Genomic DNA, 27,396 nt, shown 5'->3' on the forward strand with positions numbered 1-27,396 from the left:
TTAAAAATCAGGAGTACAGTGTGGCAGCTGAAGTTTTCCAGGTCAGATGAAACAACTCGCAATACAGAGATCCAAGCCACATCCATGTGGCAAGTGGCAATCACTGAAGATTTTAGGCACCATGATTTTCTGTAGTTTGAAATTACTGCTTTTAACCCTGACTGGAATTCTGAATAATGCCAGTAACAGCTATAAGAACGTCATGAATTTGATTTTGTGTGGACTAAACTAGCAAATAAATGTTAATATTAAGATCTTCTTGTAGTGAACTTGAGTAGCAGGGTTTCTGCATGGTTTTAAAAATCAATAATAATGCATTTTAAGGTCTTATTGTGCAATATATTTTGCCACAACTGCAAGATGAGCATACAATTCCTTCTGATTTTCTTTGGACATTGGCTGCTATGTAACTCCTTTTCAGTCCAGTTCTTGTACCTGGCCACTTTCAGAAGAATGTTTTTGTTTCTTGAGCCACATAACACTAAGCGATCATTATTCAAGCATTTTAAGATTTAGGGAAAAAAAATCCAGCAAAGACCTGAAATAGAACTGGACAGATCCAATTTGACTTTTCGTTGATCCATTAATGTTCACTGAAATGGTCTTAGTGGAGAGGTGGCTGTCAACAAATCTTTAAGGAAGAGAAAGAGGGAGAAAAGGCTGAGGCATCCCAAATTACACAGGACCGTAAAGCAGTGGCAACAGGTTTGACGGAGGGATGAATCCTAATGTGAAATTTTGGGTTCAAACTGTCTTCAGAGGTGGTGATGAGAGAGGTACAACAGTGCTTACAGCTTTCTGCAAAACACGACAGAGGTTCTGTCATGGTTTGGGGCTCCATTTCAGTTTAGTGGTGTTCAGGATCTTGTCAAAATGATGGAATCGTGAATGCAGATTTTTATCCATGCAATACCATCTGGAAAGATCTGCCATGATTGTCAGGAGCTTCATTTTTGCCATGACAATGATCCAAAACATACTGCCAATACATTAAAAGCATACATGACAAAAAAAACCTACATTGAACATCTTCAGTCACGGTTTGGTTTGCCAGACTTCAACATTACTGCGTGGAATCATCTTAACAGAGACAAGAACAAAAAACAACCAGCATTCAAAGCAAAGCTCTGCGTGTCCTTTAAGAAGCCTGGAGAACTATTCCTGAAGACTACTTAAAGAAAATACAAGAAAGGTTCCTGAGAGAGTTCAGGCTGTGTTGAAGAATAAAGGTGGTCAGATCAAATATTCAGTCGAGCTTTTTAGAATTGTACAAACTCAGTTTTTGCCTTATGTACTGTATTTACATGTACGTTTGCATTATCCAATAAATTTCCCACTTTCCTAGCAAACTAAAAAGAAATGAGAGAAGGCCCAAGACATTTGCCCAGTACTGTAGAGTACTGAAAAAAAGATTGCCATCATGCATTGAAAGCAGTTCCAATACTAAGTATTATCTGGTAAGTATGAATGCCATTCTAGTGACAAATATCTAATACCAGCTCAAAAAAAAACCAAAAAAGTGGTGGCTGATAAAACTCGCTCTTAAGTTTGCAATTTTTCATTTCACTTGGATTCCAGTTACCTTTTTTGTCGTATAAATATTTAACATCCCAAAGTGTTACTATGGTTCCAGTCCTTTTATTACAGATTGGAAGAAGTATAAAAACACCCTGGATTGTTTTTGTTGACCTAAGAAGTACGCAACATGCCGCTAAAGATAATGAAAGGCTGCATTTTGCAGATATATAAAGCAGTTACTGTCTTTGTGTTAGTCAGCACATTGCTGGTATGCCTGCCTCCATTTGTGTTTGCACATTTCTATAAATCACTGCATTGTTTTTCCATTTTCCTAAAATGTAAAGAGGAAGTTGGGTCTATAATCTGTCTCTCCCCGTTTGCCCTGTAATGGCTTTTCGCCTTATGATAGATATATAGGGTTAGACTCCACCCCCGTCCCCCTTGAACGGTGAACTGTCCGTAACTGTGTGTGTACAAATTACAAACCAACTTGGACACAATGTACCACATGTCCTATTAAGAATCACAGTCAGGTATTTATTAATCAACAGAATTTATTTACAGAACATAAAAGTTTGTAGTTGGACTGTTTCATATCATTCTGAGAGCAGGAAAACATTTCACCTTCAGATTAACAAAGAATGAATTTACACAAAGTGAAATGAATACAGACTTTACAGCCAAAGCCCAGTCACAACAGTCAAGAGTCAAAGCCTTCATTGTACTTTTGGTGTGATCTCCTCCACAATGCAGCATCTCTTCTCACACACCAATCACAACACCCCAGTTCCCGCTTTCATCAACTGACTGTTCAAATGTAACCGCACTGCTTTTTGAAATAAATGCCAGTGAGAGCAGGTAAACCACAGAGTTTTGCAGAATTAAACTGATGACGTAAGGGGCCGAAAAGCAAGAGCAGTTAGTATGCTAACAGCAAGAAAAGATTCACATGTAAAAGACAAGATATGGTAACAACACATACTGTATGTGCTAAAACTAAAGAAAGGTCCACAATGTCCACTGAACCCACCACACACACTCTCATGCCATCCACAAAAGTACTGTACATCCAAGTCCACACTGAGAGTGGCTGGAAAAGTTAATGTGACAGTGGCAGGCTCAGTTTGGTTCTCAGTCATCTCAGTTTATATTTAACAAATCCAGATTGACTCGAAGAAGCAGCACAGCGATGATTGTTTATGCGTCCTACTGGGCAAACCTACACAGGACTAAACCTTCTCCAGGCGAGCGCCTACAAAAACAGTGGGCTAGTAGAGTTAGCTGCTTTTAATGAACAGCAACACGATAAAACAAAGTTAAAAGAAACATAAAAAGCATATCATGTTATCCACATCTAAGCCAGTCTCTAACTCAGCTTATTCCCCTGCTCCAAAATTGTGCCCCCTCCCCCCTGAAAAAAAAAAAACGTGTGATGCAAGACACCTTTTCCCCTCAGTGGACAAAGAAAGCTAGATGAGTAGATCTAAAACCTCTGCCCATGCATTTGAATAGTAGTGAGTCAGGACAAAGACAGCTCGTAATTTCTAGTGTGCATTTAAATCACCAAATGTCAGCAGTATATATATATATATTTTGTGTGTGTACTTTTAGTGTGTATACATATATAAGAAAATCTGACATGTATATACACTAAAAGATGGTGTCCTTTAAATGCAAATAAAGCAGGAGGTGGTCTTGGCAGCACATGAGTTGTGTTCATACAATTTGCTTCCACTTCTGTCTCCAAGAGGCTGCTTTACACTTCATTTTTGTTTCCAGCATAAAGCCTGGTCCATGTCTTGGCTGCAAAGTAAAATAAAAAATACATCAATTTTAAAGGAAAACATAACTTAAAAGAAAAATATTCCATATTAATTGTGTGTGATATAAGTGACTTGTTTATATACAGAGATGAAGTGGCACGATTATGGGTAATGCTCCTGCATTATCATCATCATGCCATAATTTTAGTCAAGGATCAACATCACAACTGCCCAATCACATTGTTGTGATGTCATAACATTGCAATGTGGGGAGGGGGGAAAGAAAAAAAAAAAGGTCACAGCTTATATAAAACTCTCTTTGATAACGAATGGTAAGCATTTCAAGTGTTCTCTTTAATAATCTTTAATTTCGAGACTATAATAACTTTATTATCAAATCAGGATTGCTGTTACCTAAATTTGGTTAGTCATGGTGGTTTGCCTGTGATAGTTTTTAAAAAGCATTTGCTAACTTCTTCATAACTGCAATGTTGATTGTGGACCAAGATTATCATAACAACGTAGGAGCATCAAACTGGCTAACAACATCATGAATAATGAGGTAAATCTTATCTTTACACCACGCCAGATCATGGCTCTCACCGGTTTCTATGGCTTCAGCTTCACTGCTCTTCCACTTCTCTGCAACATCATTTGCTAGGGGATCGTCAGGGTTGGGTGCACTTAGTAAAGCCTGGATTGAGAGCAGCACTGTACGAATCTGCAGAGCTGGTGACCATTTATCTATTAAAAAATAAAAATAAAAACAAAGACAAGTGTAGTCAAATAAAAAAATGCATACAGGCAAAACACATGAAAAGTGACCAATGATCCTGTTTAGGAAGAGACTTTTAATAAGAGACAATATATTCTTTGTCTCTGATATGATGGTGAAAGGCATGATTAATATTCTCATAGATTTTTAAGCTACAATACTGGCTTACCTTTCAAAATGTCAAGACATATTCTTCCCAACTTGTCAACGTTTGGATGATAAATTTTGGTCATAAAACGTACTTTAGGAGCTGCCATGGGATATTCCTCTGGTAAAAAGAGTTCAAGTCTAAATGTGCCTCCTTCGAAAGGTGAGTCCTGAGGTCCAGCGATGACCACGTGAAAGTAGCGGGCATTGGCTTCATCTGGCTCTGCCTTGATGCCTGGGACAGGCTCTGCAAGCAAGCGCTGAGTTTCCTGGAAAAATAAAGAAAGCGGAAACAAAGGAAGGAGAAGGAATTAGATAAATTAGAATACCAAGTCCATAAAGGTCATTTTGGGGAACTGCTTTTGAATGTTGTATTAAAGACATCTGATAATACCGGGCAATCACAGGTATGATGGTTTCAGATAATATGGTTCCAGATTTGTGCCAACAGGAAATTTTCTAAAAACCTAAATATAACATAAAATAAGACGTTACACATTCCTTACATGGTCTGGCCAGTAGAGTGACTGGAAGTCCATTTATTGTGCTTCTACAGTCTGCAGCATTTGTAGCTGAATAAAGGCAATGTGCAGTCTTCATATACAGGTGCAAAGTAGTTTATAAAATACATCACTGGAAGTCGATAATAGTAATATATATTTCAATATTCTTAAGAATAAGTGACACTAATAATTTATCTTTTCATATCAGCTGATATATTGATTCTGGGTCATTAACGGCGTTTCCGGTGATATCTCGTAGAGCTACACCAATAAATGCATCTAATTAGCAAAAGAATAGTAAACTTTAAAAAGTTTTGCTGATATTCATAGATCATAAATCAGGATGTGTTTAGTTGTTGCAGTGAGAAATAAATCCCCCTGTCCTCTCCTGTTATCCACTGTGGGTGCAGAGTTGCACCATACGCAGCCCTGCAGTTTCTAAACACATCCAAAAGAAGGTTGAAGGCAACAGATATCCTTAAAGCATGAAATCTTTCCAAAGATCTTCACAAAAAACCCAGACATGTGAGAAACAGTGCAATAATGGGCGCTGTGTGTTTTATGCACTTGAGTTAAAGTGTTTCATGGTGATCACAATCAGGGTCCTTAAACATCAGAGAGCCTAAATCTCCATCAGAGATAATGACTATCACAGCAGTGGTGTTCAACTTTCTGTGTTAGGTCAGACTGCTTTAGTCTATGCATACTTGCATAAAAGATGTTGTCTGGCACATTATTTCATTTTTCTTCCATATAAAACTGAACAATCAAGTCCTGCTCAAATTTCTAATCTGTGTTCTATTTACAGCAGTGTAAAACAAACTTGGCCACAGGTTAGAAATAAGTATCAAAACATTCACGCATTTTCTGCTTCACCAAGTGAAAACAAATTCTTGTGACAATGAAACGCACAGTTTACAATGGGTTTTCCTTGGTTGGCACATGGCCATTCATCAGTGGAATTTGATCAGTGGTCAGTGGTTGTTGATCAATGGCCATGAGAATTTGCATAATTAAGATTAAGGAACTGACCTCCCAGCCCATTGTTCCTTCAGTGGGCTGGTTTCAGTCATTATGCAAATGTACTGTTTATAAGATTGGCGAAACCTGCAGTCAGCTGAGACTGAAGAAGTCACTTGGATGAGTGACGAAACGTTTCTCCCACAAAACGCTACGTCCAGATGAACAGAATCAACTTTTTGGAGGGGGACCCTTTAGCTATTACTTAAAGTAATTTAATGTTCTTTTCTGTATGACTTCATTCATCAGTCTCTCACATTATTTTAGAGGAATTCTGGCCCACTCTTCTTTAATACATTGCTTCAGTTCATTGGGGTTTCCAGACTTTCACTTATCCACAGCTCTCTTAAAATCCCACCACAGCATTTCAGTCAGGCTAAGGTCTGGACTTTGACTTTATGTTTTTTCCTCAAACATTCTGCTGTAGATTTGCTGCTGTGATCATTGGCCTGTTGCATGACCTAATTTTCACCAAGCTTTTACTTTTGAACAGATGGCCTCATATTTGACTCTAGAATACATTGATATACAGAGGAGTGCATGGTACACTCAATGACAGCAAGGTACCCAAGTCCTGTGGCTTCAAAACAAGGCAAAATCATCACCCTACCACCACTGTGCTTGACATTTGGCATGAGGTGTTTGTGCTGATATGTTGTGTTCACTTAGGTCTCCTCTGTCCAAAGGATCCCCCAACCCACAAGTCTTAGTCAAAAAAAAAGGGGAGGGGGGGGGGCAATTTAACAGCTCCTAACAAAGCACTCTGCAAAATGTGCAAGAAAACTGTTCTTACAGAAGGTGTAAACAGGCTCCAAAAGATAAGATACCAGCAGCTCGTGATGTGTGACCCCTACTTAAATGACACAACCAAACACAGCTGAAGCACTCAATATGACAGGAAGCGCAAATGCAAATTTGCGATCTGATTGCATAATACGAAGGCACGTTTTTAAGCAGCTGGTTAGCAAGCTCAACACAAAATACATCTCAATTTCCTTGAGTTATCATGATTTATCTTTAAAGGTTTGGCTTACATGCAACTTTGCAAACCTAAGTGGCGCTGCCTTGTTCTTTTTAGGAGGAGACTTTCTCCTGGAAACACTTTCAAACAACACATACTAGTTCAATCTCTTTCTAACTGTGTTTTAAAGAACTTTAAAATTCCAACAGCGGCCTGCAGAGTTGGAGATTTAGCTCTTGGGTTTTTTTTGCAGTTTCTTTGAGCATTGCACAATCCGAACTTGAGGGAAATTTGCTGGGATGCCCACTCCTGTGAGATTGTGCCTAAATGCCCCAAAGTGGCAAAACCTGCCAATCAATTAATCATGTGCATTTGATTAGCAGCACCTGGCTGCTATCTGCATTCTTGATTCCCAATGAAGCAGTAAGGATAAACTTGGTTTTCACAGGACTCAAGTATTTACTGTTGAATAAGTTGAACAAAACTGTTTCGTTATTTTCTCAGTTTTAAAAATGATAGTCTCTTCTTTTGCTGTTTGAAATGCACAACTGACTCCAACAAAACAAACTTTACAGTATTCAAAATATAATTGAATAAATGTTCCAACAACCACCACACTCGTCTTTTACACTCGTTTCCTCCATGCAACTGCGAGTGAGATTCCTGAAATGTTTCAGATAACCCACAGACAAAACCATGCAGTGAAAACACAGACAGTAGAGGGGCTCCCAGTCCCAGTCACACGCTCTCAGGGCTCAAGGGCTCGTCCCATCAAGTACTGTTCCCAGCCCTTCCACCTTTTCCCACCAAGTCTGTGCTGTGGCCTGCTTCCTCACACACCTGGACACTACATGTGTCCAGGTGTAGTGTCCAGCATAGATAAAGGCTGGAACCCACCAAATCAATTGTACTGTATTGGTTTTAACATTCACTCAATTATTTTTGCACACATTTCTGTATAATAAGGTAACGAACGTGGATAGTCAACCACAAAAAGTCCCCTTTTTATTGATGGTGTGCTAATAAAAAGCTTGTGTCTGCAACAACAGATCTAGAAGGAAACAAAAGTGAGGAATCAACTACATTTGGAAAGCTTGGTTGAGAAAATGCACACTCAGGAAAACACAGAAAAATGGGAAAATGACACATTACCCTGCTAAGAAGGCAAACGAGTGAAAATGTATTTTAATCATTGAACGGTGACCCTAAACGTAACATAACAAATACAACAAGCAGTCACACTCGTTCTAAAAACATGGACCCCTCGCCCAAAAAAAAAATCGTCAGGTTGAGTGTAACGCAGGTGTGGATTTTTGATTTGGGGTGGCGTACAGAAAAGGAAACTCTAAAGGCCTTAAATATGTCAACTTAACAACAGTTTTACAAATCATTAAGCTCGTTAAGTAAATTAGCAAGTCATAATGTTATCATTAACAGAAAGTCATTCGCCTTGTTGAAGTAACCACAGTGGGAGCGATTTCATTCATCCAATTTGTGCAGTTTTTAAAACACGTTTTAATTACCTTACTAACCTTTAACTCCCAATGGTTGCCAAAAATAAAAATAAATAACGAAAAAAAAAATAAAACGGGTGTGTGATTTTAAGTTATTGCAGTATACAGTAAAGGCACGAGGCTTGCAGTGTCGGGCTTTATTAAAATACAAGCAATGCTAAACAACTAGCCGGCGTTAGCATTTTTAGCTAGCCAGCCTTTCTGACAGCACTACAAGCAACTTGAGAACACCAGAAAAATATATTTAGACAAGTATATTTAGAAAAGGTAAGGACTTTTATCCGCCATCGTTACAGCACGGTGGTGTATTTTTAACCCGCCGTGTCTCGGCGTATGTGGGTGCAGAAACGAAGCGGAAGTTACTTTAACAAACAACCCGTTAGCCAGCGAGATGCTAATGTTAGCACACAAAACTGCTCGCCGGGCGCACCACCAGAGCGTTTAGGAGTTTGTGGCTGTGATTGTGGCATTTTTGCCGTTACTACGAAAGGCATGCTGTTGCTTGAGGCCTGATTTTTTTTTCTTTTTACCTTAATGATCCTGCGGGGCAGTCCTGCCATCTTGTCTTAAATGCGGGCTTTTTAGCTCTCAGTGCCTTCTTTCTGTCGTTGGCATTGACAGCAAACACACGTCTTCCGGGTTCTCTGCGTCACGGTGATAGTGAATGGAGGGACGTGAACGTGACTTACACAGCAGCTGCTTGTCTAACACACTCACGATGCAAACATGTTTCTCGAATGGTTAAAAAATATTATTCCAAGTAAAGGTAACGTCTTCTTAAGGTAAGCCCTAATGGAAAACAATAAATATGGGTAACGTGGACTGGCCTGTACGTTTAATTTTTAATAGCATAACATGAAAAAAGAAGAAGAAGCGAACAGTTACTGGCAAGTTTAAAAAAAATTCAACTAAGAAAAAACAGATTTATGAGATTTATGTGACATGAGTGATATTTATAGTGATATATATTTATGCATCCAAAATTGAGCTTGACCAATATCTGCAGTGGCTCATATGGACAAGCCAAATGGCTTCCAGAGAAAAGTTTTATGTTCAGACAAAATAAACAATTAGCTATTTGGCCACAATGACACAAGGTAATGCCTTTAAGCTGAAGGAGACTGTACTAACTATCTAGCATGGTGGTAGCACCATTTCCTAAGGCTGTTCCGCTGTCATTAGTTCTGGTACATTGCACAAAATAGATGTGATAATAAAAAGGGGGGATTAACTTCAAATTCTTCAGTGATTCTTGACAGTGATCTGATATCCACATCAAAAGCGGTTTTGGAATGGATAACGCATACTAACATTAAACTTCTCAAATGGCCATCCCAAATCCCCAAACTTAATCCTACTTAAAAATTTGTGGGCTGCATTTAAAAGCTGTGTCCATTCAAGGAAACCAACCAATTTAAATGAACTCTACCAATTCTGCCAAGAAGAGTGTTCAGATATTCATCCAGTTCCATCCAGTAAATGTTGCACCAACATTTATCAGAATCAGAATCAGAATACTTTATTAATCCCGAAGGAAATTAGGGTTACAGCAGGCAGCACGCTAATAGCGCATGCGCACTTACAAAGGAACCTTCTGACCAACTTTACACAAACATCACATTGGGGAGACATGTCAGAAAGGTAGGCTGATAGGAAAAAAACAACGAAAATACATAACATGAGGTAAGAGGAGGAGAAAAAAAACTCCACTCAGACTGAGCTCCTAGTGGGAGAACAGTTTGATAACAGAAAAAACACCTCAGCACAAAAAGCACATGACTATCAATACACCATAGAAACACAAGACAAGCAACAGGGGCGGGTAAAGGGTAAGAGAGAGCCGGTGTAGACAGCGCATCCGGTCCTGCAGCATGTCTGCACTGGTTCAGTCGACTGCCATCTTCCCTGGTAGGGCACAAGCATCGAAGCCGTTTGGAAAGGGAGGGGGGATCAGTGTGTGCATATCAGTGTATGTGTGTGTGTGTGTGTGTGTGTCCAGAGTTCAGCTGAGACGGTGTCCTTCGCCCCGCCAGGCTAAGTAAACAGTCTTCCAGCCAACCCAGGTGGCCTTGCATGGAATGGGGGGAACAGTCTAAACACAGTCGTTATCAGGGTGTTTTGTTCAGCTCCAGCCTTGAGACCGCAGCTGGCGCCGAAGGGGTCTCCGCATGAAGTGATGGTGGTTTTTACTTTAGTGCAAACAACTCATATGAATTTCAGAGCTGTTCTAACAGTCCAACACTGGTCTCTCAATCTCCCGTTGGAGAGCCGCGAGCTTTCTATGATGTTATCCAAACTTACGTTCCGTGATGTTGTCGTTCTTTTTGCTTAAAGAGCAGGTTCTGAGAACTCACGACCGCAGTGCACTTCCCAAGATGTGATCCAATTTGCGCTCAAAGGTGTTATTCAAGATAGCCCCTCCAGATGTAATCCAGTTTTTCACTCAGAGGTCTTGTTCTGAGTATTCACGGCAGCCGTGCATTCTCCAAGATCTTATCCGTGCTGCACTCAATGAGCCCATTTTGAGAAACTCACGCCTCGTCCCATCATTTCAATCCCAGCGGGCAGCCTTGTGGGGGTTTGAACAGCCGGTTCCGCTTCCTTAATTCTTCGATAAGCCAGGGCCAAGCCAGCTCCGATCAGCAAGAACCCTGTTATCATGGCATTTAACCCAGTATCACTGCGCTTGTATGCATATGTTTTCTACTTTGTACACCTAACATACAGTGCAATAGTATAGCATCAACTTAATTTCATAAGAGGAGTAGAGATTAAAGCTGTTAATATATATAAAAGTATATCCATCCATCCATTCACTTCCGCTTATCCTTTTCAGGGTCGCAGGGGGCGCTGGAGCCTATCCCAGCTGTCATAGGGCGAGAGGCGGGGTACACCCTGGACAGGTCGCCAGTCTGTCGCAGGGCCAACACACAGGGACAGACAACCATTCGCACTCACATTCACTCGCACCTTCACACCAATTTGGATTATCCAATTAACCTATCTCCACAAGCTGCATGTCTTTGGACGGTTGACATCTTACTTTGACCCAGAAATCAGTTCGGGCTAATAAAAATGAAAAATAAAAATTACTTTATCAAACTCATAAACAATAATCATCATGTAATAAAGTGAGCAGTGACCAACTGCCTTGTTATCAGCACCACAGTTCAAAAGTCAGCATGCATGTTCATATTGGAGGGGACAGAAGCAGATTAGTGCGTGTCTCAAGAAGGAAGTCACCTGGATTTTCAAATGTATACCATGTGCATCTACTAGGAGGCTGAGGGGTAGCACTGGCAGCATCAGTATTTTTTGCACTGCAGAAGCTGTAGTAGAATAGTTACTATTAAAATCAACATGGCTGTTTTTTTGTCATTTGGCAACACCTTTTTTTCTACATGTGCTTCCCAGCTGTGCTTGTTCCTGAAGCAGAAGTTGTTCAGAGGTTACCACAGTGCCTGATGTTGTCTTTCCCAGTGTTAGACAACTCAGCGCATTTCTTAGACTGAACATCTCCAAGGTCCAATAAACCTACAGAGTCCTGTTGAATTTTGGGATATTTTTTGTCTCATGGATGAATAAGAAGAATATATTGGAGGGGGTTTGGAGCTCCTCCTCCTCCTCTCATATCCGAATGGACAAAAGCTTTTCCCCTTTGGGTGTCAGGCCTATAATGTGGACATTAGCAGTGCAACAACTTTCACCATGCGGTTTCTGCCCCATTGTAGCTCCACAGGTGCGTTTTTATGTCTCTTATGGATAGATTACGTTTTAATGCAAGCACTGTGTTTGAATGAGTGTGAGTTCTTTTTTTTATTATGCCGTTTGTCATAAATGTATTTCTGTGACTTAGTTTATGTATTTTGTATGTATTTACACTCTGTGTTACTGCTATATAAATGTAAGTACTTACTTTAAATAATGCAACAAATGCAAGATTGTTTTAAATGGTTAAAATTAGGTTTTGAAAACTTAATTTCAACTAGATAGCAAGAGTTTTTGGATTTGGTTAAGACAGCTCGTGCTCAGAGTTACATATTTAACTATCATCAGACAGATCTGACCTTGTAGTATTTAAAATGTATTTTTTATGCATGTACGTACACAGTATTAGATTTTGTGAAGGATTAGAAATTTTAGGATCATAAATTTCTGTCTGTGTAGGTTTGTGCTCACAAATGTGTGTGACGGTAAAATTTAATAAGTTATGCTTGTAAAAAACATTTTTTTTATATTCATGATAATATGGTAATAATAATAGCTGATTTATGTCAACCTGTGCACTTATAAAATGACGTTTCCTAAATTGTTTTGCTCTCATATCTTTTAGCATTTTGTTCTGCTTCACCTCCACAGCCATTTGAAATTTTCCATTGTTCAAGACACAGAGGAACAGATGAACCAGCACCTAATGCAGCCCTTCCGTCAGTGCACAGAGAGAACAGACAATACCAGCCATATTACAGGGGCTGCTGCTCACACCGAGGGCTTAATTCAAGTAGAAAGATTTATGTTAACAGAGAGCAGCCATACTTCCCAGGCCTAAATGAAGTGTACTTCACTTTGCTGCCAGCCTTTTGGTTTTAAGTGACCTTTAAAGCTTTACCTGATGGATATAGATATGTGCTGTGAGCAGTTCAGTTAAACACTGATTTTTAGTCTAGGTATCTTAGAGAAGCACTCATAGAGCCCTTAGAAAACTTAAAGAAAGTGATTTGGATTTAAAATGTAACCAAAATTTATAATAATATGTAATATGAAGCTATAACTTGGTTAGCATGATATCTTAAAGGTGAAATTCATTGGTTCCCTCCAACAGAAACAATATATACACCACAGGTATATACGTACCTGTGCTTTGAGTGACTGATATCTCATTATGTAATTTCACAGGTATTTCTGTCTTGTTTTCAGATCAGTGGAGCACACACTGCTACGTGCTATGTTTGTTCCTCCTCATCAACTGCTTTGGAGCAGCTTCTCCCCTTTATGCTCCTCCCGCGCCAACAGGTCTCCTCTCTGCTTTCTCTGCCACGCAAACCAGTAGCGTGGTGGGAGGCAAGCAGAAGGCAGTGACCTTCAACAGGCTCGTGGTCAACATCGGACGGGATTTCAATCCAGACACTGGCCACTTCCGCTGTCGCATCCCCGGGGCTTACTATTTCTCCTTCTCTGTGGGGAAATTTCCCAAAAAAATGCTTTCTGTCATCCTGGTGAAGAACGGAGAGGAGGTGCAGGCTATAGCTTATGACGACTTCCGCAAGAAAGGGAGAAAAGTTCAGAGCCAAAGTCTTATGATCGGTTTGAAGAAAATGGACATAGTGTGGTTGCGCTTGCAGCCTAGCCCCCAGTATGCTTTGTACAGCAACGCTGGGCCTTACATCACCTTCTCAGGTTACCTGGTCTATCCTGATGCCATGGCAACCAGCTACATCAGCAACCACTTGTCTACACCTGCTCTACCCTACCCAAACTGTCCACCTCAGGTCAGAGGCCAGAGAGAGCAGCCGCGGTCTGCCTTCTCAGTAGCACGGACATCAACCCTCATGGGTCACAGCAGCTGGACACAAGAAAAGCCACCAATCACCTTTGATGTAGAATATGTCAACATAGGGGGCCATTTCAACAAAACCTCTGGCCGCTTCACCTGCCACTTCCCAGGGGTCTACTTCTTCGCCTTCACTGTGGGGAAACACCCTCGTAGGGCTGTTTCAGTGAAGCTGATGACCGGGAAGGGTGAGGTGCAGGCGATGGTGTTTGATGATGACACATCAAAGAGAAGGGAAATGCAGAGTCAGAGTTTGTTGCTGTCTCTCAGCAGGGGCGACAGCGTGTGGCTGTACAGTCAACAGGATGAGCGCTTTGCTGTTTACAGCAACCAGGGCAGGTACACCACGTTCTCAGGCTTCATGGTTTATCCAGATACAGAAACACCTGCCACCAGCCAGGAGGACAGAGGTCACCTATAAATGTCTTAAGGTTGTAGCTGTTTTTTGTTCCCAGCCTGCAGTTTATCTCCACGTCAATGAGTCAGGTAGAATATTTAAACTGTGGTCAGCATAGTTTAACAGATTCCTCTCTCTCTTTCTTTTTGTAACATTTTGTTTGTTTTTATTAAACAGTGTTATTCCAAAAGGTAACATTTGTTGCCACCAGATGGTGCTATGATACAGCTAAGTGCAATGTTCTCTTAGAAAATCTGTGATACAGTTTGGGTTTAGGTGCACAGATACAACTATCTGAGAATTTTCATTTTAAAAAAGTGAACATTGCATGACAAAAAAAAACGTTGTAAATGATGTAAAGTTTATTCGAATTTATGTACTACAAAATGTAGACTTAGAATTGCACCATGTTAAAGTTATTTAACTTTTATTTGTAGAAAGATCTGATTAAATGATTTGTGTGCATTTTGGGAAAATGATAAATAAATTTCCTTAAATGAGTTTTACATATGTTCTTTTTTTTTCTTCTAAATCAAACAAATGCTGGTTTGTGGATGAAAATAAACCTAAGATAAACCTAGAGATTAGACACGGGGCGATATTGGCTCAAGAGTTGGTATTTCGTCTTGTAATCGGAAGGTTGCCGGTTCGAGACCCGGCTCCGACAGTTTCCATCGTCGTGTCCTTCACCAAGACACTTGTGGTGGTGGTCAGAGGGCCCAGTGGCACCAGTGTCCGGCAGCCTCGCCTCTGTCATTGTGCCCCAGGGCAGCTGTGGCTACAATGTAGCTTGCCATCACCAGTGTGTGGATGACTGAATGTAGTGTATAGTGCTTTTGGGTCCTTAGGGATTAAGCCCTATACAAATACAGGCCATTTACCATTTAATTAAGGATTTTTATAACATATTATAACACGGGACTCAACATCTGATAAATCTCTTTCCAAACATGAATCCCTAAATGTTGCCATTTCTACTTAAGCTCTTAAAGCTTCTAATTCACAGCACTATTACCACCAGAAAGAGAAAAAGAGCCAAACATTTATCTTAAATAATCTTTATTGGCAATTAGAAAATTGGTTAAAACATGCAAAAAAAAAAAAAATCCCTCAGTCACGGCCCTCTAATTGAGACGCCTTTGTTTGGCCAGATGGCTACCTACAGGCATAAATAAGGAATAAAAAGTCAATGTTTCTGGAAGATGTAAAAGTGAAAGATTATACAAATATGATCAAGCAGAAAAGGTGACAATGTTTTGTTTTTTTTTGGTTTTGCTTACTCTTTATTGAATAACTGCATCCCAGATGTTGTGACTAACTATTATAAAAACTATTTCCAGGTAAACCCTTTTTTTCTTGAAAATATTTATTCAGGCAGATCGTAGGATTCACCCATTATCACACTTAATCTAAGCCTTCCACTTCTTAGGAGCACACCGTGGCTTTCCAGTGTTTGTACTTGTTTGACTAATCAAAGTTTTGCATGATATACACAGTAAAAAAAAAAAAAGGTTGGCCAAATCACAATATTTGAACAGGAGCCTCTTTGTCTGTGAATGGTTAAAAATAATAGAGTAATCCATGAGAAAGGCACAAGCAGCACTCTAAACCAATCACTACATGACTAATGCCAATGTCATGGCTTCACAACAGAGGCTGGGAAAGGACTGTATGTTTGAGCTATGATGTTGTCTTGTAAGTTAATGTCCACATTATCACCCCTGTGTTACCGCCTTCTTCTCTCGTCCTGGCCCGTCACTGCACATCCCAGATCTCACAGAGCAGCGGGGTAAATTTGTGGTCATCCGTTCTCCAGGATGTGAGCATCTCCGCGTGGAAGTGGTTGAGCGTTCTCAGCTCTGTCAGACGGCCCAGGAGACGAGCGAAGTACTGCGGCTCCTGCGGATGCTGCAGGGCGCACAGCTTCCTCAGCACATCCAGCATGGGCTCCTGAAGTCTCTCAACAGCCTGCTGATCTTTGACATAAGGCCGATCTGGAGAGGAATAGAGTGGATAGTGATCATCATCTTCACAGAAATCAAAATTTGAATCAAATATTACTTTAGGAAACAATGCCGTCAATGCCGTTAACACTATTTTTGGGGGGGCTCACCTGGTGTCAGGATGGTTACGGCAGTAAGGAGAGCTTGTTCCTCCTGTGCCATGTGGAGTTCGCTGATGCTTTTGTAAAAGTTGAACATGGGTGTAATGAAGTCTTGTGATATACCTGCAGAAAAAGAAAGCAACATATTTTTTTCTAATAAAATAGAAAGTTTTATATATAAAGTCAGTGAATAGTAAATAAACAAGTCCTCAAAGTAAGAAGCCATCTCTTAAGCTTTGGTTTAATTACTTAGAGTAATTCAATTTCTGTTGTTGTTGTTCATGTTGTGGAAGAGCCAATAAACATGTTTATACTGACTGGAAGTGCTCTAAACACAGTAAACTGACCTTCCCAAATTAATAATAAAAAGTCTTTGATCTGCAGCTCTATGCAGACAATGTTAGTCTGTGCACTAACTTGATGGATAATAAAGGATTGTCGATGCTGCTGAAAGCTGGCGAGGTTTTATAGTTTTAAGATGCACAGAGACGGCCTGTTTTATGTAACAGCCTGTACTTTGACCAGGATAATCTATAACGTTGTATTATACTATTCATTTTATTTATTTAAAAGATGCTGTAAAGTTTTTCATGTAAAATACATTCAGTTTTAAGCTTTTACAGCTAATATGATCAAAGACTGGAGTCTCTCAAAGTTAAATCAAAAACACATATACAGGGTCTGAGGTGGATGTGCTCTGCTGCATTGTGGTGAGAAGAGTGGGGAGGAGGTGGATGAAGGTGTGAGAGAAGCGAGGCAAAGGAGAGAGCGAAGAAAGAGTTTTTTATGAGTGAATTGTATTCAGTATGTGAAGCCATCAGAAATTACGACACAATTATTTGCAGTTAATCATAGATCTTATCCTTATCCTAGCCCTGTGTCAGATTGGTGACCTGTCCACAGTGTGCCCCGCCTCTTGCCCTATGGTAGCTGGGATAGGCTCCAGCCTATATGAATAAACATATTTCATATACATATTTCAAGCTACTCTCTATATTATTTAAAAGTTTTTGTTTAGTATGCTCTTGCACGTTGGCAGCATTTCCTGATATTAAAGCTCTTCAGCTAGCAGAGGGTGCCTGTCTGCTCGGGCACATTATTGAGCTTTCAGAAATGCCAGCGGGGCTCAGAGGGAGAGAAGTGGACAATAGCACTTCTGATGTTTTGATAAGAAACAATGGCCTCCTCAGACAGCTTTGACCACTTATTCTCCCAGACTGGCCTTTACTGTGAATATCTCTTATAGGCACTATTCACACCACAGCAGCACTGAGGGACCCAGTGATGCGCACACACGCCTGCCATCACCGCTGCTGTCTGTCTAACTGTCCAACCTGGTTGACATAATGACACCCCACATTAATATAAATGATTTTTTCTTTTAAAGGAGACAACACAGGGGACGTGAGCAAAAATCTATAGGTTTGGATTAAAACAGCAGAAGAAACTCATGCGCTGTAATAAATCAATCCCAGAAAAGCCCCTCTCCTTTAATCTGCAAGCATGGATGCACATGTAGCGCCGAACGGAGTGAAACAATAGCCAGTGAAGGTGTGTGCTCATGCGTAATCTATACCCAGCCAGAGATCAACAGGTCAGCATACGTAACCGACACAGATCAAATATTAATCAAGGACCTGAAAGACTTAGCTGCTTGGCTGCAGAAGACCAAGACTGCTGAAGGTCATGAAGCAAGAGCTGCACACATAAAAACCTGCATCTGCTATAACTGCTGAATATCTGCACCGACACATTTATAGGTGCTGCTGTAGACTCACCACTCTTCCGTATCCTCTCCTCTAAAAGTTGCGCGTATCCAGTGGGCATCTTTTTGCTGAAAACCTGAGCTGAGCGCAGATATGTGGCTTCCACAGCTGAACCCTTCAGCAGAGCAATCTGATCTTCGTGATCCAGAGACAGAAACCCTATGACAGTCATAACACTTGTCATTACAACAGGCAAGATACTGTGTTTTTACTTTACGTACTCTCCCAGCATCTGTCATGCCTCTGTCCATGACCTTAAGATAACACTGCAGTGTGCTCCACAGGATTGGTAAAAAGAAAAAAGAATTACCTGGAATACTTTTTGTAAACTCCACCAAAACTTGAACTTGACTTGTTGCCACTTCTGTCAGTAGAAGAAAGTTTTCATCTGCGCTGTACTGTTCTTGTAGCTTGAGGAAAAAACAGCGGGAAAAACAGATCAGAGGGAAGAGGGAGCAAACAGCAAAAACTCCACAAAGCAAACGAATAAAACAGTCTCGGCGGCATGTAGTCATGCAAACATTATTTCACCCAACAAGCTGGTGCTGCTTGTCTGATGTCTGTGCATACAGGTTTTATTTTCTTAGCTGCATTCCCAGCAGCCAGTTTTTATCAGCACTGTTCGCCTGGTTATTTAATATCAATATTTCTGTTTCATACCAGCTTTTTAGCAAAATCTTGAGGAATCTGATGTTTGTTATAAGCATCCACGATGAGTTTCATGAGTGCCTGCTGCTCTTTGGTGAGTTCAACTTTTTCCTGGATTTAAAGAGAAAATCAAAAACAGCCCATCATTGACGTCTTCTGTGCCTGTTTGAGAGCATCAGCGAGCTCTGAGGACATCTGCAGATGTTGAGGTTACCTTTGACAGTCTGGTGGTGGAGGTGACCTGCTTGTTGTCGACATTCTCTGGCCCCTCCGTCTCATCCCCAGTCGACTGTCCTGGGGAGGCCTTGGTGTTCTTCCGCAGCCTTTTAGATTTACACTGGATCTCTGTCAGCAGGCCTGTCAGTAGCGACGAAGGATTCACTTTGCGTGTTAAATACCTTGCAGGTTTTTAATGCAGCGGCAGTGCTGAATGTTTATTTTCATCTATGATGGCTTTGGTCAAACTAATTACTATCTATGTGCAACAAGCAGGCAGATTACTGCAACTCTTGCTGTTTACTATTTTAACATCACATCATAATGTGAACTGCACTCTACTAAATGTGATTCCTTTTCTACCTTATTCCTTCCCCAAAACACTGCAACTGCCTCTACTTTAGATTTCTCTGATCAATTGCATAATAAGTTTACACTTAAGATAGTGCTGAGAAGAGAAGCGTTCTCAGTAACCATCTGTCTTCTCACATTTTGATCAAAAATCTAACTCACTAGTCTCTTGTTGAGGCAGCAGATAGAGAGTCGTGAATGACTTTCACCCTGCATTATTCATCACATCTTCTCTGTACTATTTATGAGCAACAGGAGTCCAGCCTCTCATTCTTCTCTTTTCAGCTGACAGCTCTATAATAGACCCCAATAATCCTCCAATACCCAGTTTCAGAAAAGTGGGTGCTCCTATTTACAGATTTTGCCTTCAGTTTGAGGTAAGCTCAGCATTTGAAACTATAGAGACAACTGAGAAACATCAACTTAAGGCAAAAATCACTTTAGCAAATGTGTCATGTTCTTATTTTTTTAATGCAGCTTAAACAGATAAACAGATGTTTGTACTGTGTGATATGTACTGACATGTAATCCCCCATTAAAATCCAACAGCCCATGTCAGAATGGAAAATGTACACTTATATTTAGCAGTCTCTCTTAATCATAATAAGTAGATGTTACTGTGGGAACACGTTAACGCTCTTTAAAAAAATAATCCCTGTTTCAGCATCCTCGAATGCAGCGATACTCACATTCTGCCAGCATGCCCATCTCCTTGCACTTTCTCAGCCGGCACTCCTGGCATTTCCGGCGCATGTACATGTCCATCTCACAGTTTCCGCCACTCTTGCATTTGTACACAGCGTTTTTGGTGATGCTCCGTCTGAAGAAACCTGAACGTGGTAGAAATAAAAATGTATTAACAACAAGGGACGCCGATATGTTATGATCTTTAATGCGCACATGAGTGTTTGCCAGTTAATTACTGGATTTTTAGGGAATTTGACACAACGTTCCTAAACCCCCAACCTCACCCTGAAAGGTCGTGGTGGATCAATGCACCTGTCTAAGCCTGGTTGTGCTGGAGAGCTTTTTTTTTTCCTATTAAAAAGGAAGTTTTTCCTTCCCACTGTCACCAAGTGCTTGCTCATAGGGCGTCATGTAATTGTTGGGGTTTTTTTTAATATCGTTATCATCATTGTAATATAAAGCTCCTTGAGGTGATGGATGTTGTAAATTTGCACTATATCAGTTGAACTGAATGTTCAGAATCTACCTTTATAAAACATAAGCCCAAAAAAGAGCTGGTTAAACAATTATCATTCCTTAAAGTTATTTTTGTGTTATCTTAATCCTTTACAGTGTCATTTAGACTGTGAACATTTAGCAACTCACGGAAAGAAAGGAGAGGCTAGATAAAGGCAAAAAATGTATTTTAACTAAGAGCTATTAGAAATCTTGGAAGCTCGTTTAAATTACAGGAGAAAAAAATCATCCATGACTGAAAATTTCAGGTAATTATCTCATAACTTAGAGTTTGTTCAGAATTTTGACATACCTAACTCAGATTCTTGATTAACCCAACAAGTTCTGACTGGCATTTTTTTTCCACTGGCAGAAACAAAGCTTCCATAATCTGCATCGATAAATTGTGTGAGTTATTAATCTCTGGCTCTCTTCCACAGTGCGTCTTTTGTCCTGTCTCCCTCCCCTTATCCCCAACCAGTCTTGTCAGATGGCTGTCCCTCGCTGAGCTTGGTTCTCCCGGAAGTTTCTTACTGTTAAAAGGAAAATTTTCCTTCCCACTGTCACCAAGCTCTTGCTCAGAGGAGGTCTTCTGATTGTCAGAGTTTTCTCTGTATTGCAATTTAAAGCACTTTGTTGTTGTAGTGATTTGGCGCTATACAAGTAGAACGCAACTGAACTGAGATGAACTGAAGTGAATGGAGAGACGAATGCTGTGGCGTTTGTTACTCTGACTGGCAAAAATGAAAAAAATAAAAGTTATGTTACAGCTTCTGTATCAGGTCGTGACATAAGTTATGTTATTTTAAACATAAATGTCAATGTCATAATGTGTGTGTCATTACTTTTGCTTATGCTGAATACTTTTGTTTTGTTTTTTTGTGGTATTGGTACTTAGAAAGTAAATAAAGGATCAGCTCCAGATTCCAGCTTTCTATAAATGATAGTGTTACTATACTCGGAAAAAACTCGAGTTACTGCTTCACTAACTGTTCTAATTTAGTTGTATATTGAACCCAACTGGGTTTAATCCAAACACCACACTAATAAGTTATACCCGGAGTACTGACATGCACTCACACACACTCACACACACGCTCAGAATAACCGTGGAACAGTTAGCAGACATTCTGACATCATTAAGCACAATGGCATGCAGTAGAGTAACTGAGCTCAGGTTGCTCGTGCATTGTACAGCCGAAAGCTGAGAAGGAACCCAATCTGGTGGCAGTACCAGGTAGACCTGAGCCTATTCTCAGTCAAATGGCAGGACAGGTCAGCAGCCACACTCCTGGCATTGTCCCACTTCACAGTGTGGAATTACACTTATATCGTTTCACCCTGTTGTTTGGCAGGATCCACACCAAATCAACAGCGTCATAAAGACATGGTGACAGCAGAGTGGTGGCCTTCAGCAGTTCATCCCCAAGTTAATGATTTGTAAAAGGGACAAAAAGAGTTGTAAAGTCCTTGCTCTTACTGTAAGATTGCCTAATTTGATTGTTTTTTGTTACCTTAAAATCAGCTTCAAACCCTTCAGTGTATGATTGCGTAGTTAACCTCCTGTCCCTATGGATGTACGAAATAAATGGTATTTTGTTCTCAGTGTACAGCAGCTGTAAAGGATAACAGATTTAAAAAACAGTTTTTACAGGAACTGAGTAAGGTATCAGGTCCAGCATTGGAGCCGCTTACACAGGCATTTCAAACTGTTGAAGACATCTGGAATTAACAAGATTGTAAAAGCATGTTTTCTCTTCTCCATTTGTTTGAACTGTAGATTTAAACACATCGTCATCATGGTTAGACCCCTTAAAGTCAACAGCTAAACACAATAACATGATGTTGGAATTTGGGGCAAATGTCATTCAGCTCGTTATTATGCAGTTGCATCCTAGACACAGTCAGTCTTAGATGAAAACATTGTAAAAGATTTTTTTAAAGTGGAGATATTCTTGTTCGTGTTGCTGTTCTTATGTTTGACACCCCTGCACTAAAGCATTGTGAAGCCACTGCAGAAGTACCTTTACTTCTTTCTAATGGCTAGCAGGGGCAACTCCTCCAGGTACAATAAGAAACATGACTGTATTGAAAAGCTGGTAATTTTATCATTAGTTTATGGTCTCAATTTCAATAGAAGATTAATCAACCACAATATGCTTTAGGATAAGCCAACCTTTTCATTACCAGGTCGCTCCCATATGAGTATGCAGATTCCATCAGTTCCCACCCCTTACTCATGACATCCGGTTTGAGTCACCGAGGCCATGACATTGAAATTGCTCTGCTTGGGCCTTTGTAACAGGACATCGCGGACCAATGCCTCTGTCAGTGCGACCCAGGGTGGCTGTGGCTACAATGTAGCTTGCCATCACCAGTGTGTGAATGTGTGATTGGATGGGTGGATGACTGGATGTGTAAAGCGCTTTGGGGTCCTTGGGGACTAGTAAAGCCCTATACAAATACAGGCCATTTACCATTTTACCATTTACCAACTGATGATGTCACCCTGGTTACGTATTATTTTTTAGGATGTCTGTGCTTTCACTAAAGTAAAGGATTTTATTGCTTTATTCTCCACTGTATTCAACCCTGTTTTTATTCTATCAAAGTTTTTCATTTCCCACGAGGCCCACCCATGTCATCCTTGATAAGTCACCACATTTAGAAAATCCCTAAATTGCTAGTGTCTTTCAGCTCCACCAATTGCTCTTATCATTACACTGTAAAGAAGACAGGCTATTTAGAGTAACAGTTACAGTTAAGGATCACACTGCTGTTTCCTGTTCTACGTCTCACCTTTACATCCCTCACAAGTGAGAGCATTATAGTGGTATCCAGAGGCCTTGTCTCCACATACAACACACAGTTCCTCCCCTTTAACCCTTCCAGCTTGTGACAGGTGCCGGCTTCTCTTGCACACAGCCGGCACAACAGAGGAGCCCTCCTCCATCTCCGCCTCATAGCTGCCCTCGAGGGGTCCTTTCCTCAGTTCATATATCCCTGTGTGTGAATACCATTCGTCTCCATTATACTGTGGGTAGTAGTTCTGAGTGGAATAGTATGGAGTGGAAGACACTGTTGGCTCCATGAATTGATACTGCATGCTGGGATAGCTGGTGAAGGGTAAGATGTCAGGATCCTGCAGGAGAGGGCTGCCTTGATCTGTGAGGATATCTAAGAGAAGAAGAGAAATGACATGTGGCTTCATCTTAGTCAAATGTAATCAGAGACGCAGTACAGTTGTTGCAGTTTTAATATGAACAAGTTACTTGAATAATAAAGTTCCTTGAAAAGCTAAAGTGTCAAAGTGTTAAAATATTAAAAGAAAAGCTTTGCAACGGTTGACTCCTGCCTTTAAACTAGCTTTACTAAAGGCATGGTAAAAAAAAATTCCAACCATAGAGAATTAGTAGACTCTTACATGACAGTAACACCGGGACGACCAACAGATTACATGACAAAAGATAAGCACAGACACGGAGGACAATCAGGGGACGTGAACAGATTGAGATAATCAGCCAGGAGAGGGAAGTAGAAGCAGACACATGATACAAGAGGCAACTATTGTAAAAAAAAAAAAAATACAATACAATAAAACAGGAAGTAGGAACAACACCTAAGGAGAGAAACACAGACACATAAGGCCATTTACCATAAATAAATTTGACACAGAGGAACTGGCACGGGAGAGTAAACAGAAAATACTGAGGCAACAACGTAACTAAATAAGTTAGGGAGCGGATGAAGAACTGAAGGCTCAAAATACAAAAGTATATACATCAAGATAAAGCTACAAGCTAAAATCCAAGAAAAGAATATCAAATAAACCGTCGTATAGAAATCCAAAAATCAAAACTCTGCTTCCAAGAATTGTAAACCGTGACGGTTAAACAAAGTTGAAGGTTTAACTACTTTCTTATAACTATAAACTATAAACCCATAAATGATTAACAACCTGCTTACACGGAGGACATTGTGGCCTTTAGAATTAGATTTAACAGCACAACGAACAAAATTACACATTTGCAAGTGACATCCAGTCGAAGAATGTTAACAGGATCGTACTTTTGGTTCATTATTACATACTGATGAATTTTATAACCTTCATATGCAACTTATCAGGGATGACTATTGACAAGACAACACAATGCAATCATCTCTTGACTAAAGTGACTGTGAAATGTTAAATTTTGCTTTTAAAGCCATCAGACCACCTAATACTAGCAGAATATCAGTATAGTATAATGTAACACTGACCTCTTGAAGACTTAGTCTGGACCATGGCCATTTCCGTGAGCCCAAACACACAGATTATTTGAAACTTTGCTCTCTGATCCACACTGTCCAGCTGTGCTCTGTTCAAGTCTATCTTTCCTTTTATTAACCAAAACAGTCATCTTCAATTTCTTCCTTTCGATCGGCGTGCTTTTCCCAAAAGATCTGAGTACAGTACCTACTGTAGCAACTTGGCACTTGCTTGAGTAATCCCAGAAAGAGCAAAGGTTGTCACAGCTACTTATTAACCACATAGTCACATTTCTTCACACTGCAAGTAGCCAGCTGATATCAGAAGTCATTTCCAGATGTGGACACAGGTACAAGCTGACTGCTACTGTTCAGTGAGCTTGAATTTGTGGACAGGTCAGATGGTCATGCAATTGTTCGGAGGAATTTGAGCATCCATAAATGCTTTACAGGTGCTGGATGAGAGTCACCTATTGTTAGTTGATATTTTCATTCAAAATTAAGATCTGATTTCTAAAGTAGGCGATAGCAGATGTGCAGAGTGTACTTTTTACTTTAAAAAATAATTTCGTTCAGCTTGTTAGTGGAAGATTGGCGTTCTGCTGCCACTCACTCAGAGTTGTTACAGACCCTTAGTCACTGGCAGATAACTGACTATTGTGACAGAAAAATGCCACAAAGTAGCCTCAAACTATTAAACGTATCTGTTTGTTTACAGGTCACTGTGAATTAGTAATAAATCATCAATAAATTATATCTTTGCAAATGGTCTAATATTCAGTTCTTGCTGAAACCCTGACTAGTGGCTGAGAGCTTCGCTTTGGTTAAATCAGTTCACTGATACTCATGGTTGTGTTTGTACTGTCTGCGCTCATGGCTCCTTCATCTGTACATAAAAACCTGTACAGAAACTTCTGTTCTAAAAATGTGCTAAAGAGTAGGGTGAAGGTTAAGGCTAAGACTGGGTTTTTATGGTGAATGCATGACTCATCTATTAATGTGTATTTATTCCAACGTTGTCTTTACTAGAACTTAGCTTGAGTGATATCCTACTATTTCTCTTGTTACTTAGCACTAATTAGCAGGGATCCCCGTCTTTGAACTGCACTCAATGATTCTGTCAATGCAGCCTGCCAATTAATCTTTCTACTGTTAGAACTGGAATTCAGCACTGCCCTCCTCTCATACAAACTTGATCACTTGTAGCTCCTAAAATCAAACCTGCAACAATTTCAAGCTTCAAAATAGTTCACAGACCCATGCATGGGTGATGCCAGGGTGGCTACAACCATCTTTTATATATGGTTTCTTGTTTTATTGTTCTAAACACTAGTACAAGTTAAATGCAGCGATGATTTCCCCATGCTTGTACTGATTATAATTGCAAAGAATGTTGTCACTTGCTCAGTTTTGATTTTGTCTTTCTGTAAACTTACCATAAAAGTGGGAACTCTCTAAGATGGAGAATTCATCGTTGGGTGGGAGCTGCAGTGGTCCCACCACATTGATGTCGGGGCCCATCCACTCATTCATTCAGGAGCGTTGTCTGTCACCGCCTCAGAAAACACAGGTTGGACTGGGCTGGAAAGCAGTCACACGCTTTGAATTTGGGGAGCTCTGTAACAAGCATGAAAAAGTGATTTGTCAACCGAGATGAAGCAACGCAAGTCCCTTAGACGTCTGCGCCCCGCTGGAATTAAAAATCATCTTGGGAGTCTCCACATCATTGCACCTGACAGGTCTCTCCCACGCTGGGAAGAGATGTTCGGTACTTCCCTACAGAGAGGTGGAGGATGAAGGTCAGATGACCAGACTGCCGCAGGAAGACCAAGTCATGGAAAGAGGTCTGTTCTTTCTTTCTGTTATTGCCTGTCCCGTTACAGATTCATGTAAGACTGTGTCATTAGTATGACAAGATCATTGTCTCTGTTAATTTGATTTCACTGAACATATATGGAGGCCTCACCTGTTAGCAAACAGCACTGCTTATTAAATCTTATATTAAAATCTGGACAGCTGAGGAGATTGAAAGCATCGCGTACAATATCTTAATACCAGTTCTCAAATGTGTCAGAGGGCTTTCTGCTGCTAGGGACAAAATATGTTCCCATGTGAGACATGACTTTTATAGACCTCACCAGCCACATTTTTAATTAACTAGGTGTAATTTCCCTTGAGTCTAAAGCTACCCACAAGCATTCAGAAACCCGCTGCCCACACTTCAACCAAATCTTCAAACAATGCCACACCACAGCCTTAATAATAAGTCACCAGTAAATTAGAAATATGTTCGTTCTCAATCTCACAATTCTTACCTTCTCTTTGGCAGCTGAGGTTGAGTTCCTTCTTGCTGAATTTTTCCTTCCTGTGACTTTTTCTTTTCTTTTTCTTTTTTTGGTTTGGGAGGGGGGAATATCCACGCTGTGAGCTACAACTCCATCAATACTTTCTAATGAACATTAAGCTGCTGGTGCCTGGACATCATTGAGACCATGTGTGACTAAGTTGGGGTCAGGGAGAAATGGAGGGTGGTTATTAATTAACCCTCCTCCCTATCCAAGCCAAATCCCTCTTTATCTGAATAAGACAACAGGCTACCGCATGAATTCCCACCCACATACACAAACATCACACACATGGAGCCATATCCAGTCATTAGCATGACACAAAAACTGGTATGAGTGGGAGCCCGCCGAGTATAAGCCATGTCTGTTAAAATCATCTAACAGTTC

At 40.3% G+C, this 27,396-nt stretch overlaps 3 protein-coding genes across 4 annotated transcripts; 1 reads left to right on the forward strand and 2 right to left on the reverse strand.

Moving 5' to 3' along the window:
- Positions 1-2,034: 2,034 nt before the first annotated feature.
- ube2na (ubiquitin-conjugating enzyme E2Na) lies at positions 2,035-8,852 on the reverse strand. Its single transcript, XM_085411893.1, has 4 exons — positions 8,732-8,852; positions 4,226-4,472; positions 3,885-4,025; positions 2,035-3,321 (listed from the first exon to the last, which is right to left on the reverse strand). Exons 1-4 carry the CDS (start codon positions 8,759-8,761, stop codon positions 3,275-3,277), a joined length of 465 nt encoding a protein of 154 aa, XP_085268019.1. The 5' UTR covers positions 8,762-8,852; the 3' UTR covers positions 2,035-3,274.
- A 3,057-nt stretch (positions 8,853-11,909) lies between these two features.
- On the forward strand, positions 11,910-14,346 carry c1qtnf13 (C1q and TNF related 13). Its single transcript, XM_085411044.1, has 2 exons — positions 11,910-11,940; positions 13,119-14,346. Exons 1-2 carry the CDS (start codon positions 11,910-11,912, stop codon positions 14,171-14,173), a joined length of 1,086 nt encoding a protein of 361 aa, XP_085267170.1. The 3' UTR covers positions 14,174-14,346.
- Positions 14,347-15,219: 873 nt separating this feature from the next.
- nr1h4 (nuclear receptor subfamily 1, group H, member 4) lies at positions 15,220-27,155 on the reverse strand. Of its 2 annotated transcripts, XM_085411894.1 has the most exons (10): positions 26,980-27,155; positions 26,101-26,281; positions 23,216-23,593; positions 19,924-20,064; positions 18,882-19,024; positions 18,680-18,778; positions 18,330-18,429; positions 18,032-18,178; positions 16,263-16,376; positions 15,220-16,143 (listed from the first exon to the last, which is right to left on the reverse strand). In XM_085411894.1, exons 2-10 carry the CDS (start codon positions 26,195-26,197, stop codon positions 15,905-15,907), a joined length of 1,458 nt encoding a protein of 485 aa, XP_085268020.1. In that variant the 5' UTR covers positions 26,198-26,281; positions 26,980-27,155; the 3' UTR covers positions 15,220-15,904. The 2 variants fall into 2 exon arrangements, with proteins under 2 accessions (XP_085268020.1, XP_085268021.1); XM_085411895.1 differs by lacking the exons at positions 26,101-26,281; positions 26,980-27,155 and adding an exon at positions 24,677-24,893.
- Positions 27,156-27,396: the final 241 nt, after the last annotated feature.

This window comes from Rhamphochromis longiceps, linkage group LG7, assembly GCF_057381845.1.
Source record: "Rhamphochromis longiceps isolate RC_006_pf linkage group LG7, R_longiceps_female_GT1.1, whole genome shotgun sequence".
NCBI classification, from domain to species: domain Eukaryota; kingdom Metazoa; phylum Chordata; class Actinopteri; order Cichliformes; family Cichlidae; genus Rhamphochromis; species Rhamphochromis longiceps.

Bases quoted from the DNA above. Each gene is read 5' to 3' on its own strand.
- ube2na (XM_085411893.1), bottom strand. From the start codon at position 8,761: ATGGCAGGACTGCCCCGCAGGATCATTAAG. The intron at 4,473-8,731 runs GTAAAAAGAAAA...TTATTTTTCCAG, and splicing joins TGCCCCGCAGGATCATTAAG to GAAACTCAGCGCTTGCTTGC. The intron at 3,322-3,884 runs GTGAGAGCCATG...TTTACTTTGCAG, and splicing joins AGCTGAAGCCATAGAAACCG to CCAAGACATGGACCAGGCTT.
- c1qtnf13 (XM_085411044.1), top strand. From the start codon at position 11,910: ATGCGGTTTCTGCCCCATTGTAGCTCCACAG. The intron at 11,941-13,118 runs GTGCGTTTTTAT...TCTTGTTTTCAG, and splicing joins GCCCCATTGTAGCTCCACAG to ATCAGTGGAGCACACACTGC.
- nr1h4 (XM_085411894.1), bottom strand. From the start codon at position 26,197: ATGAATGAGTGGATGGGCCCCGACATCAATGTGGTGGGACCACTGCAG. The intron at 18,779-18,881 runs GTAACCTCAACA...CTTTAAATCCAG, and splicing joins CCACCACCAGACTGTCAAAG to GAAAAAGTTGAACTCACCAA. The intron at 18,430-18,679 runs GTATGAAACAGA...TTTTTCCTCAAG, and splicing joins AAGATTTTGCTAAAAAGCTG to CTACAAGAACAGTACAGCGC.